At 39.5% G+C, this 13,059-nt stretch overlaps 1 protein-coding gene across 1 annotated transcript; it reads right to left on the bottom strand.

Moving 5' to 3' along the window:
- Positions 1-915: 915 nt before the first annotated feature.
- On the bottom strand, positions 916-13,040 carry vtg3 (vitellogenin 3, phosvitinless). The gene is made up of 26 exons (XM_071487988.1): positions 12,829-13,040; positions 11,933-12,184; positions 11,678-11,839; positions 11,418-11,566; positions 11,174-11,324; positions 10,708-10,865; positions 9,754-9,919; positions 9,521-9,646; positions 8,599-8,817; positions 7,972-8,189; positions 7,787-7,884; positions 7,583-7,707; positions 7,386-7,487; positions 7,167-7,286; positions 6,839-7,028; positions 6,617-6,704; positions 6,244-6,429; positions 4,961-5,099; positions 4,693-4,861; positions 3,512-3,621; positions 3,334-3,420; positions 2,703-2,909; positions 2,079-2,224; positions 1,770-1,908; positions 1,532-1,645; positions 916-1,312 (listed from the first exon to the last, which is right to left on the bottom strand). Exons 1-25 carry the CDS (start codon positions 13,015-13,017, stop codon positions 1,538-1,540), a joined length of 3,804 nt encoding a protein of 1,267 aa, XP_071344089.1. The 5' UTR covers positions 13,018-13,040; the 3' UTR covers positions 916-1,312; positions 1,532-1,537.
- Between the last annotated feature and the right edge of the window lie 19 nt (positions 13,041-13,059).

Genomic DNA, 13,059 nt, shown 5'->3' with positions numbered 1-13,059 from the left:
AATCATTATCTTTGGCTGGTGACATATCCCATTTGTTAGGACTCAAAGCTGTGATTTGGGCTGAGCCCAGTTGAGGAGCACCAATTAATGTTCATCAGATTTTTTAATCCATTCATTAAGTAAAACCTCTATTTTGAGACCCTTCTCAAAGCCAGATGAAATATGTGAATGTTAGATATTGTAGTCCAGCCATCCAAAGAACACTGGCCATTTTGTTCAACAAAGGGCACCGAGTGCTTTGTGTGGCAGAGGCACTGAACTTTAAGGGCATGCATGGTGACATTGTGTACTGATATCTGCAAACAATCCTGTTGCATCAGGTGACCAAACAAACAGAGCCGGTCATACAGACCTTGTAAACATGAACCTCTTTCAATAGAAACCCTCCAATCCACTATGATCCAATTTACTGAATCCAAAACTCACCCACATCATTCACTATTTAGACTATCAAACAGGATATTCAGAGAATAACAGGACCTGTTAACAAAGACTGTGCATTTGCCAAATTGGCTGGCAGAAATGTCAAACCTGCCAGCCATTTGGGTTGTGTTTTGTTCACTTTCCACTTCATATTACCTCTTACATATTGCAAGGAAAATTAGATTTGGCGAATATAATGTCACGTAAATTGCTCTCTTTTTAACAACAGCACAGCAAAGCTTGCAGCGGACAGGTCTGCCGCTCTTAATTTTAATCTCAATTTTAAACTCTGAATTAAGTTTCTTCGGTTTTTCAAGGGTTACATCAGTTCTGCTGATCATTGTCTGACTTTACAGTGCTGTATGATATTTTTAATTTATTAATTTAGATTATATCTCAGTCAGTGTAAGTCCAGGTATCAATGATTTGGTGATTATACATTGTGAAAAAATCTGCTTTTTTTAATGCATTAACAAGCAGAACTTGGTGGAGAATCATTGCATGTTGTAAAACTAAAAGACAGAAATAGGTAACTCTATTTTAATCACACAGATTTAGTTCAATGTTGGACGAATCAAGGCTTTGTATTGACAGAATCATAAGAAAAAAACAGCTGAAATAGTTCTCGGTAAATCCAGTATTATGTACAATATTTTTTAACATAACATGAATTTACACAATATTTCTTCAAAAGAGGGCGTTCAAATATTAACATGGTTTCAAATGAATAAATCAAGACCTTTACAGGTTACTTCCAAACTGGTGACATCTGAGGGATTACTGATACATCTTTTATGATCCTGACTTTCATCACGGTGGTGGGATTTTGGATGCGGTGTTATCACTGTGAAAAGAGGCATCTGGCTCCCATCTGGGCTTTGTTGTCTCCCTGCAATGCAAAACATATTTCATAAAGCAAGCAAAAATGGCACAGCTCTTTAGTTGTTTCAACTCATCTGCTTTGCATTGAAATCTGTCAGAACAATCCACTGCCACACACACACGCACGCACACGCTTATGCACACAAAATTACACAGCATTTTAAAAAGACAGAAAATGAGTATGAACATTCATTTAAGCTCAATCAAAGTGGTTTATGTAGCTCACGTGTTTTCATGCACGTCCAAATCCATCTATTGTTGTGTTTCTGGTGTCATATTGAAACTCCTGAAAACTGGCAGCTGGTAGTGGAACTGGAATAGCCTGGCCGTAGACTGTATACTAATGACATGACAGAAGAAAATGACGCATCTGTGTAAATACAGCAGTCAAGATCAGTCATATGCAATACAAGGATTTAGAAGTTTTGCATAAAAATGTAGGAAGTGAATGTTTCCTTCGACACCTCTGGGAATTTAATCTTCACATCGACGCTGTCTGCTGAGGCAGCAACAACTGAGGCAGAAACCTCCTGCCTGGCATTTCTCTCATGTTTCTGGTAGAAGCCGAGAAAGAACGCCATGCCTGGGATGTAGCTTTCAATTCTAGGAGAAGTAAAAAAGCTCCTTCAACAACACACGCTTGTATATGTTTCTACGATGCTCTGCAAAGCATAGAAAGTTGCTTGAAAATATGAATGGAACTCATCCTTCACTTTTTATTTATTTACTTTCTCAACACAAGCTGCAAATAATTTTTTTCCACTGAAGCTCACCTTCTGCCCATCTCGGCCATGGTTTCTGGGATCCTGGTCCAGTGTACTTTGGCCTTGAGTGTTGGCTTTGAACCAGGCAGATGTCCAGTCGCGGCTCTCATTGACATTTCATAGGACTGACATTCAGCTCCCCATCTGATGTGTGCCTAGACCAAACACAAGAGATTCGTTATGCAAAACTCTACAAACAACCATCACACCATCTCGCATTTTTTCATTGCTCAACAATGAAGAACAATGCTACAAATCAGTGGCCAGTCTGACATTACCTTCTAAGGCTAAATCAGGAATTACACAGGGATTTGTCAGTTACACACAGTATACATGAGACGACTTTGGCACAAGACTGTATTTGTCCAGTTTTTTAATGTCCTTAAAAGGGAAGCTAGCAGCTCATATCTCTTTATTATCTACAAATCCCATGACCAACCAAAGCCGACAGTAAATGTATCCTACAAACATGTATTCTGTGTATCTACATACTGACATAACAATTCTTGCAAGAAGGATAAGTTCAGAGACAGTGTTAACATTAACTAACAACTGTATTAATCAAATTTCTACTATCTTATACCCAACAGATATAAATAATTCCTCTGCTCTTCCTGTGTGTTTTATATCTACCTTTGCATCAACATGGGCATTCACAGTGGTGTCCATACACATCTTCCAGTTGGTGTCCTCTCCAACTTGTGATACAATCAGTTGGGTGTTCTGAAGATTTGCCTCGGGCACGTAGTACACAGCTGCATCGAAACCCTCAGGCTTCTGGTTGCCACTCATGGCAAAAGCTTTAATGTTGAACACAGCTTCAGGTGTCGAGTCCCAGGCCTAAGGAAGAGTAAAAATGGTAAAAACCCATTAGACTCTAATGGAGTCTAATGTGGTGTAATCAAACCATTGTTTGTGTACACCATATTCAATATGTGGGTATTGATCATCTCATGTCATGTGTGGGCTAGTGAATTCAAAATAATACCCATGGGAATGAGCACGATTTTGTGATTGTGGTTAAAATCTAACCAGTGGGTGTGGCAGACAATGGGGCTGAGGGAACAATTAATATTTGCTCTATATGTCAGATGAGCCACACTTTATATGAGGTATTTTTATGCACAAAAATTCTCTGCAGTCTAAACATGGTTCCCTTCTTTCATGGTAATAGTGAGATCATGAATCACAAAGCTATTTTACATGATTAGATTGCTCAGTACAAACTGCCTTATTTTTACTCTGTAGAGCATGTTCAGCGTACTTCCATTATGTTGACATGATGGCTGTGATGAGATCGTCTGATGCTAGAGGCCGAATCAGAGGACAGACGTACTCGCTGAGTGGCCTCCTGTAAACACAATTTAGCAACATGAGAATTCAAATTGATAAAACACAAGAGCCGGCGCAGAGATAATAACATTGCAAAGGTAGCCAAATACCTTGGAAAGCCTCCTAAGGGTCTCAAGCAATTGGCGTGCGCTCATTGGATGTCTGCTTGGGCCGGCATTAACCTCAATGTGGATTTTGTCAACAGCTTTGATTGCCTGGGCTAATAAAGGTGCACAGGTTACGTTACCAAAAAGTTAAAAAAAGAAATGCATAACAATAATAATAATAATAATAATAATAATAATATAGTGATATGTACAGTATGAAACAGAACTTAGTTCAGTGGTTCCCAACCTTTTCCAACACATGGGCCACTCGAAAATCTCAAAATTGTTGAGACAGAGGAAAAATAATGCCTTCTCAGAGCACTTTTAATTTTAATGATAGTGACAGGACATTCAGGACTGAACTGAAAGAAGGGGAAGCTCAGTTTTTCTTTTCAGTTTGATTGGGAGAGCTCACTCAGGTGTCTTGAGATTGTAAGGGAGGAAAATTCCCCATTTTGGCATCATAGTAACTGAAAGATGAGCATCTATTCTTAGCCATGACCTAACATGAACAGAAGTACAATCTAACGGCATCCAATGCATTAGCCTTCCAGTAGATAACACCATTATGAGGTTTAGAAAGGCTCAGGAATGGTCTTATTCATCTCTAAGTCAAAGAAGAATGATAACAGTGTGTGCCCTGCCTGGAAGTTATTTTACAATTATCTTAATAATGAAAAGTTGTTCTTTAACTTTCTGTGATGTAGATGTGCAATCCAGGGTTTGTCAGTACACAATGACATCACTTTTGGGTGTGCAACAGAGTGTACTTCTGACCACACACAAACAATGGCCATTAGAAAAGCTGAGCAGTTAGTCTTACTTAAAGCAGAAGCCTAACTTTAATGAGGCAAAAAGGCTTACGCTTCCCCATTCTGCTGTCATCAGGTCAAAACTGCAAAATGATGCCACAGCAGAGGTGTCCATGTGGCAAACACAGTTATTTCCTCCACAAATGCTCTCTGAAATAGCTTGAGTGGACTTGTCTGCAGGTGTTAGCTCACTAGTGAAATGCTCTAATAAACCTATTGGGTGACTGGTTTATGTATGCAGCGACTGCAGCAGCAATGTTTGCAGACTGGCCAATAACGTGGCATTTCAGCTTCCACATTTCACTGAGTAGTATGTCTCATGTGAGTTTAGCAGCACTGTGCGGTGTAATGTTTTGGACTTGTTGTGCCTACCTGGAACTACTTTCAATGCCATGTGGGTGTATCCCAAGAAATAGTACAGGGGGTATTCCTCATGATAATACTCTCTCCTCAATTCAGATTCCACACAGAGACCAGCTCCATAAATGTTACTCTCAGCACACACTGTGTCTCTTGGATGCCAGATGTTTGGTGTCAGGATCTGTTAGATTAGAAAAAAACACACAAGGATATTAATCCTTAAAAATAAATCTGCATTAGTTGAACTCCAACAGTATTTTCCCGATGGTGTTGACTGTACCTGCTCTGACTCAGGCCTCACAACTGTGGGGCCCATGTGCACCACTTCATCATTGGAGTCAATAGCGCTGGGCATTATTGGGGTCATTTTAGTCATTGCTGGCTCTTCAATGTTCCTTGAGACTGCGTACACATTGGAGCTGTTGGTTGGACAGGAAAATAAGAATTCTTAAACTTGGCAAATTGGCTGCATTGTGGTTCGCATGTATAAAACTTATAGTGATAGCTGAGTTATTTGAGGTGGGGTTGTGTGAGGTACTTCTACATAGTCAGTGTATTACCTGCAGTAGATTCAGGTTGGTGCCCTACCAGTTTGGAAAAGTAGACATGAGTACTGGCACAGAAGTGATGAGCAATGTATCGGCATGGTTGGAGTCAGCTGAAAAAAATATGTTTTAGCCACTTTAAAAATGCCCACTGAAAAAAATCCAATATCAGTTGAAGCGTACCCTAATATCATTTAAAATATTTTCTCCACTTTTGCCTTGCTCTTTCTGACTCAATCAGCTAATCTGCGGTGGAATACAGTGCATGCTGTAGGTGCACTTGTGTGAGAGGGCTGAGAACAACGGCCGAGAAAATGTAGTAGCGTACACTTCAACTGATGTTTTTTTAGGTGGGCATTTTATAAGGGCCTAAAACGTATTTTTCCTGCTGACACAGCAGTACAATGCTCAGCTTCTGTGCTAGTACGTGTGTCTATTTTTCCAGAGTGGGAGTGCGCCAATCCAAATCTACTGACTATGTATAAGTACCTCAAACAACCCCAGAAACACAAACTATCACTTTAAAGCACAATTGCATGCTGTGACATAACCACTATACATACGAGGTATGATAACCATTTGGAAAACTTGATTTTGATTCTGAGTGCCACAGTTCGATAGAGAGCTCAATAAATAGGTAAGGGGCCCTACTGCCAGCAGTGTGCCAAAAACCATTCAGTCACATTTTCAGTCCATTGAATTACAAGTGGTGCTGGAGGTTGCTGCATTACTTCGCTAATGTTAGTCCCTGGGTGATGGCATACTATGTGTACTGTTCCTGAAATATTATACAATTGTTCTACCAGGCTTGTATATTTTGTGAGTCATATCTACTTCATATATAAAATGTAACTATATGTCATAATAATCTGTTACACAGACGACCTGCGGAGTCACTTCTTATCGTTTGTGTCTGTTGCTCTATCGAGAACTGCACTGCAATCAGAATTTAAAAGGATAGAAATCATGTTTCTTAATTAAACCAGTTCTTTTCTTCTCCCACAGAATTACAACATACCTGAGCGAAAGGATGTCAAACTCTTTTTTGCATGGAGGAAAGTCAAGTTCAAACTTCTTTTCTCGGACGTTGATCTTGGCAGAAAACTTCCAGGGAACAGCGATAGGGTTTTTGGCCTTTAACTCAGAGCCACACTGAAACAGTTCTGTGTTGATCCCGTAGAAAACCCAAAAATCCTTTGTGTAACTAAAAAAAGTAGAGGCGAATTCAATAGTTGTAACTCCACAGTTGAATATAAATGGTATACAAAGGCCATCTGGCACTGATGAGATAAATGCAAAACACCTAATAACATGGTTTTCTTCCCATAGTAGTTGCTGAACATGCTAGAACTATATCTTCTTTAAATCAAAGGAACACTGAATATTTTTACCCAACAAAACCATCAGTCTCCAGTGAAATTTCAGAAGTCAGGAGTTGTCCAAGATGTTCAGTTGGTGGTGGATTTATTGCAGCTTTAGCTACACACACACACACACACACACACACACACACACACACACACACACACACAAAACATTGATAATGGTTAAGATTAATCATTTATCTGATCATTAATCAAAACTAAATAGATTTACAAAGTGTTTCTCCTCACCGTTAACAGTGATCCCATTGACTGTTTCATAATATTTGCTGATCTCCAGTGGGAGACCCAGCGTGGTAGCTTGGAAGTAGCGAACCTCAAATATCAAGAATGGCTTAGTCCAATGCCATGACACTCCCCTCTGTAAATTCTCAATCACGGCCCACAGAGGGCTTTCTTTCCCCGCGGAGGGACTGACAGCCTGCAGGTAAGATCACAGGACAGCGGCATGTAACAGGCTTTATAGACCATTTAACAGCATAATACTTTTTGTTGACTGCTCTGGCCTTGACATGGATCAAATGGACGACTAGTAGTGTCTCTTCATTTATTCTCTCACCCTGATGATATTTTGAATGAACTCTTTGTTGAAATCAGCAAAGAACCACTCTTGTCCAGAGGCACGCGAGTAGGCAGAAAGGACTGGCTTATCACTGGGCAGAATTTCCCAATTTTTAAGCTGTAAATGAGGCAGCATGATGGTCATGCAGACATATAAGCTGATGCATCGTAATGCAGTTATGATCTTTTTGCCTTTAAGTTTCAATCATATACTCACCACATTGAAAATAGCCTGGAGGTCGCTGAAACCTAGATCTCCATTAAATCCAGGGATGCTGGAACCAAACAAGTCTTTAATTCCTTCAGGACGGATACCGATCTGTGGCATGCAAAGAAATGATGTTGTTCATAATTTGAAAGATACAGTAGGTTTAAGTTCAATGCAAGTGTCAGTGGGAGTGTATCTCTCTGTACCTCCAGTAGCTGCAGAATTCTACCAATGAAATAAAACTTTCCTTTCATCATGATTTCAGTGGGAAAGATGTTTGTTGCACTTCTTAGCATGAAGACTTCTGCTGCTGTGCCAATTAGGAAATCATCTGCATTGGGAAAATAATAAATACTCATACAGCTGTTTCAGAGAAATCTCAGGATGCAGGAATCTATATTTGAATATACCATTAAACCAGTCCATGCGCACTGCTTTGCTGTAGTGATAGCTGAGACGACCAAATTTAGGGGCCAGGATTTTCGCAGCTACATTGCAGGCAGTGGAGCTAATGCAGAGGCCAGATAAAAAAGGCATTAGGTATCATATAACATAAACAATAAAGTACAGCACCTTTTTTCATAGTCATACTCACAGGAAGTGATTGTCCGGAGTACTGGATCTGGCAAAGCTCCTCAGGTAGGAATACACAAAACTAACAACATGGAGGTCTTTTTCCTGCTGTAGATGTGCAGTCACTGTGGACACCAGAGCCATTGATGGCTTAGTGTCAAACAGGATCATGAAGGCCAGCATGCGAATCTCAGTTGGAAGGTTCTTTTGCAGGAAGAGAGCCATGGTGATGTCTTGAACCTGACAATAAAAGAATCATAATGATTAGGAATTCAGTAAACCCACACATTCAACCACCCACTGCTGAAGTTATTCCTGTTCTGTTCCAACACTGTCACTATAATTTTTTGAAGTGACAATGAATTTTGAAAGGCAGTTAACTGTAAATGTGGATATAAATAGGAAATTCATGTACCCCTACAAAGTAGATATTATATGACAGTATAGCATAAATCAGATGTGCCATTTTGACATGACTGTTGAAAGTTACTATTCTTACCTGCTGTAATGAAGAAGATTAAACAAATCTTTGCAGCCTTTAAAAAAAAAATCAAACTTGACTATGGAACACAGTACATGCATATAGCTGTGGTAAATGAACCTCTGAAAAAGTCTTTTCATCCTCTTGCATAATGTATGCTGCCCTTACACTGTGGGGGTCTCTGGCAGCTATGAGTCTCATAGACTGCACAGCAGCACTCAGCACACGAGGTGGTAGATCCACAGGGTTGGCGGCCACTCCGGGGAGGAAGCGCATGATGGTTTTAATGCTGCCTGGATGACCTGCGTTCCCCAGAGCTTTCAGAGCGATGACCATCTCCACCTCATTGCCATTCTTCAGAGCCTCTGTGGCCATGTCCAGCAGTGGCTAGTACAGATGTGAAATAAATACATAGATATATTCAAAGGCAAGACAGTAGTAGTGCAACTAGGAGTGTGGTGAATGGCAACTGCAAAATACCACACTGTAGAGCAAAGCTTTCTCCAAACAGGGCTGTCACCAACTGAAATCAAATTAACTCCAGATATGAATTCCAGTGGAAAAAGCAATACCATAAGTACCCATTTCTAGGTAAAAGTATCTATTGTTAGTCGTTTTTGTTTGATTATTTGTCTTATGGTGCTACTGTTGTCTCATCTGTATATTTTAGCTAATTGCATAATATCAATTGTGTTGTCTCTTCTTACACTATAAATCACAAGCAAAGAAATCCAAAAAAAGGATTTTATTGCACCTATATATCTGTAGTGTATGATAGTTAAAATTTACACTTTTGGTTGGACTGTACATGTAAAAGTTGAGAATTAGCAAAGCTATAAACTCTTTGTGCAGCACATTAGTTTCATGCTCTGTTCTGGAATTATGTTAAATTGCATTGTCCCTATCAAACAAATAAATAATTAAATGAAATGTTTTTATTGGGCACATGAAAATTTTACGTTTGAATTTGCTGATCCTACTTACTCAGTCAAACTTTAAGTCATACTTTAACAACTTTAAAGTGTTTTGTTGGGAAAGGCTGTTTTCAGTATTTATCAAAGGAAATTGATATTTGTCTTATTTTGATTACCTGAACAGCAGTGACAGGGCAGGGTGTGTAATATGCACAGTGCTTGTACACCAGAGAACCATAGGAAAGCACCACAGTATGCCACAGATAGATATTGGATTTACTGAAGGGCATGTCCAGGAACATCTGCAAAACAGAGACAGACACAGTTTGAAAGAATCTTTTGGAGAGAGTGTGAATGACATCATTCCTTAATATGCAAACAATTTTACTTTAACTTTACTTTAACTTACTTTAGCCATCTCAACCAACTCGGGAATAGCTTTGAGATGGTTAATTGCCAGCAAAATGGTTTCCAGAGCCTCTGTTGCAGAAACATCTCCAGCCTCAAACCTCATTTCCAGGAACTTTAGGATTCTGGCATCACCGACCTCAACAATCATGTCCAAAAACCAACGTCTGATGTTTGAAAAGTGAGAGAAAATTGCTCAATCAGACAATGCTTAAAATAGGGATTACCCTTCAAATGACGCAAAAGAGAGAAAAAAGGAAAAGCCGTGGAAGACAAGGTCAGATGTCTCTCTTAATTGCTCTTGTACAATATGAAATACAAGCTGTCTCAATCTTAATGAGCAGGGAAAGCAGTCTTTCACTCATCACCTTTCTGTCATCATGCCTCACATGATAATAAATCATTCATCAGTGGTAATGTACCAGACTAAATCCTTCCTGAACTAAGTGGGAAGACACTCTTCAATTACCTAATCAGTTGAAATGGATCAGTATCAGATTTTAAAGATGGCCTGGGACCATTTTGTTTGTCGTCTTATGATACTCTAATGAAAAGCTTGGCTAAAGGTTATCACTGAAGGATTTTCACTTTGAGTCTTAAGTGGCTTCAAAGACATCTGTACATACAGCTTCGACTGGTGTAATATATTAAGGATAGTCAAAGATCACATGTTTGGTGCAATAATTACACACCCACGGACCATACTGACATCCTGACCCCCACACCAATACTAATTAGTATTGCCCAGAGAAGCATAATACCACCTTTATTCTTATTAGAAAAAGATAAAGAACAGAGCAAATGAAAATATTTCACAAAAGGCAGGTCAATCATCTAAAAATATTTTACATGTTTGTTATTCAGCTGATGAATTTCATGCTATAGCCTATTCTTTGTGTTGTTGGTTAAAACTGAGGTTCATATTTTTTGTAACGCAATGCGATGTGATACCTACCTGTGTTCTTCATTTCCTGCAAACTGTTTCCACATCTCGTCTAATCCTTCATAAGGCGTCACTCGCAGTAGTTGATACAGCTTTATAGTGTCTTCAGTTGTCGCACTGTCAATGTGATAGCGATTCGCCTCAGCCAGACGCTTGATCAACTCAACAGCCTGGAAAGAAAATGAGAGGGTACAGCAAAAAATGTTTTTTATTTCAGTAACCCATTAGCATATATTACTTTGGTATTTGGTCCTTGGCACACAACGTTATTCCATTTCTTTAGTTTTAGGCCACTTAAAGGACATGACATAGAAAAGGAGAATAATTTAATACAGTTTAAATAATATCTCAAAATTTAGTTGATTTAATGTAATTGTTTCCTCTTACCTGTGTATTTTAGTGATGTTTTTGAGTGCTTCCTGCTCCTTCCGGAGAGGAGATACACATTTTATATGTTAACCGGGGGTATCATTATTACCTTAGGTACTGGGTCCTCCAGGTTCTGCATCAAAAGGGGGACATTAGCTGCTGCATTGACAAATTTGTACACAAGGTTGCCTTTGCTTTCCACTGGCCCAAACGTCGCGGCTCTCACAGTGTCACTCACACTGAGTAGCACCATTTCCTTCCTGCAGCGGAAGTATTTAAAGCAGGCAATTTCTATATCAGACAGGCATTGTGGATGAGCTGACATAATGTGCTGGTATATTTTATTGTCTTACGTTGCTTGCATCTTGAAACTGCCGCCCTTCACGTTGAAGGGACTGAAGTGTTGTCGCTCCAGGCCATGAGCCCTGGTAATGAGACCTCCCTCTGCTGTTGGTTTGACTGTGTAAACATATCTCACTGTTGAAATGGCAGATTCCCCTCTCTAGATTGAAGCAAAAAAAAAAAAAAAACAAACAAAACAAAAATATATCTGTCTTTGGTGAGTGTCATTATAATTGAGGAAGGAGTGCCATCTGCAGTGAGATTAACACACCTGTTTGGAGACTTGGTCAAGCACAGCAGTAGCCATTCCTCTGTAAATGGCTGCCTTCTCCCGGCAGTTCGTGACATCTACAACCTGAGTGACGGTCATGTCCTTTGTTTCCTTGTTTTCCTCAGTAGCGTAGTTACTCTGGCACTTGCCATAGATGCCAACCTAGAAACAAATCTTAACCTTGTTAGATATTTTTTTTATTGCTGTTTTAGTGATGCTGTGTCGAATACATTTATTTGTCTGTCAGTGACTTACCTCTTCCAGCTCATAGATCCTCTGTGTGGTCTTGACAGTGACTTGGAAGAAATCCAGTATCCCTCTCACAATGTTGACAACGGTGTCAGAAATCTCAGCAGAGGCGCGGATGTCAGCAACATGTCCGCTGGTGTAGTCAAACATGAAGGGTTTGACGAGCTGGGCAGCAATACGCTGGGTGAGCTTTGGGGAGGCGTTAAAGCTGCTTTTCCCCGGGAAGCCATTGAACTCCTCAAAGGCTAAATCTGAAACCTATGAGTCGGAGATGGATATAAGCAGTTTCATCTCTCATGTGCAACATTCATGAGTATTTTTGGAGAGGCAACATGAAAAGTTTCTCATTCTCTGCTCAAATTCATGTCAGATGAAACACAGTAAACAGTATTTCTCTGTAGGCTACTCTTTTAATGGATTGTGAAAGCTTGCTTTACTGTGATTGCAATATTTCCAACAGAGTTTGATGGAAGGATCTGTTCATGACTGACAGATGACAGAAAGGTGCTGGTGGATGACTGTGCATTACAGAGGACAGACACACAGTGTTACACAGCTGGTGAAATACAAACATTTGTAACAAACAATTTCTGAACTTTCATTAAGAATCAAAAGCGTTTTAAAGTAGAAGTAATAATCTACATGACTCTGGCTTCAAAAGCCTGCTCAACCTTTCAACAGGTGTTCATTAAAAATGACTTCCAAATAATTTATGACACATAAATAAATGATAAACTACAAATGATGCACCGCCAGCTTCTTTGCTTATGAATCAGAAATTAAATTAACGAATCAACAACCTGTCATTGTTTATGCTGCACTACTCAATTAGATTATTTCCAACATGGTGAAACAACATCTTCTGCGTAACTTTTTTTATTACCTTCTATTCCCACTCTTACCTGCAAGATGAATGTTTGTGCAGATACACCAGCAATCTTGACCTTGCACATCATTCTCACACCAGACTCAGCAAGGTTTGGCATGCCGAGTCCAAAATTCACCATTCCCTCATATTTGTACTCGTGTGTCTTCTGAGGGTTCAGTCTGAGCTCTGGAACATGTTTCCACAATTTAATGACAACTAACATGTTCTTTATGGGAAGTTCTTTAAAAAAAAAAAAACAACAACA

This window comes from Trachinotus anak, unplaced genomic scaffold (assembly GCF_046630095.1).
Source record: "Trachinotus anak isolate AG129_WGS33_773 ecotype Australia unplaced genomic scaffold, CSIRO_AGI_Tana_v1 ptg000010l, whole genome shotgun sequence".
In the NCBI taxonomy this organism is placed as follows: domain Eukaryota; kingdom Metazoa; phylum Chordata; class Actinopteri; order Carangiformes; family Carangidae; genus Trachinotus; species Trachinotus anak.
Note: the sequence above shows the minus strand (reverse complement) of the source record. Positions and strands in the feature narration are given on the sequence as shown.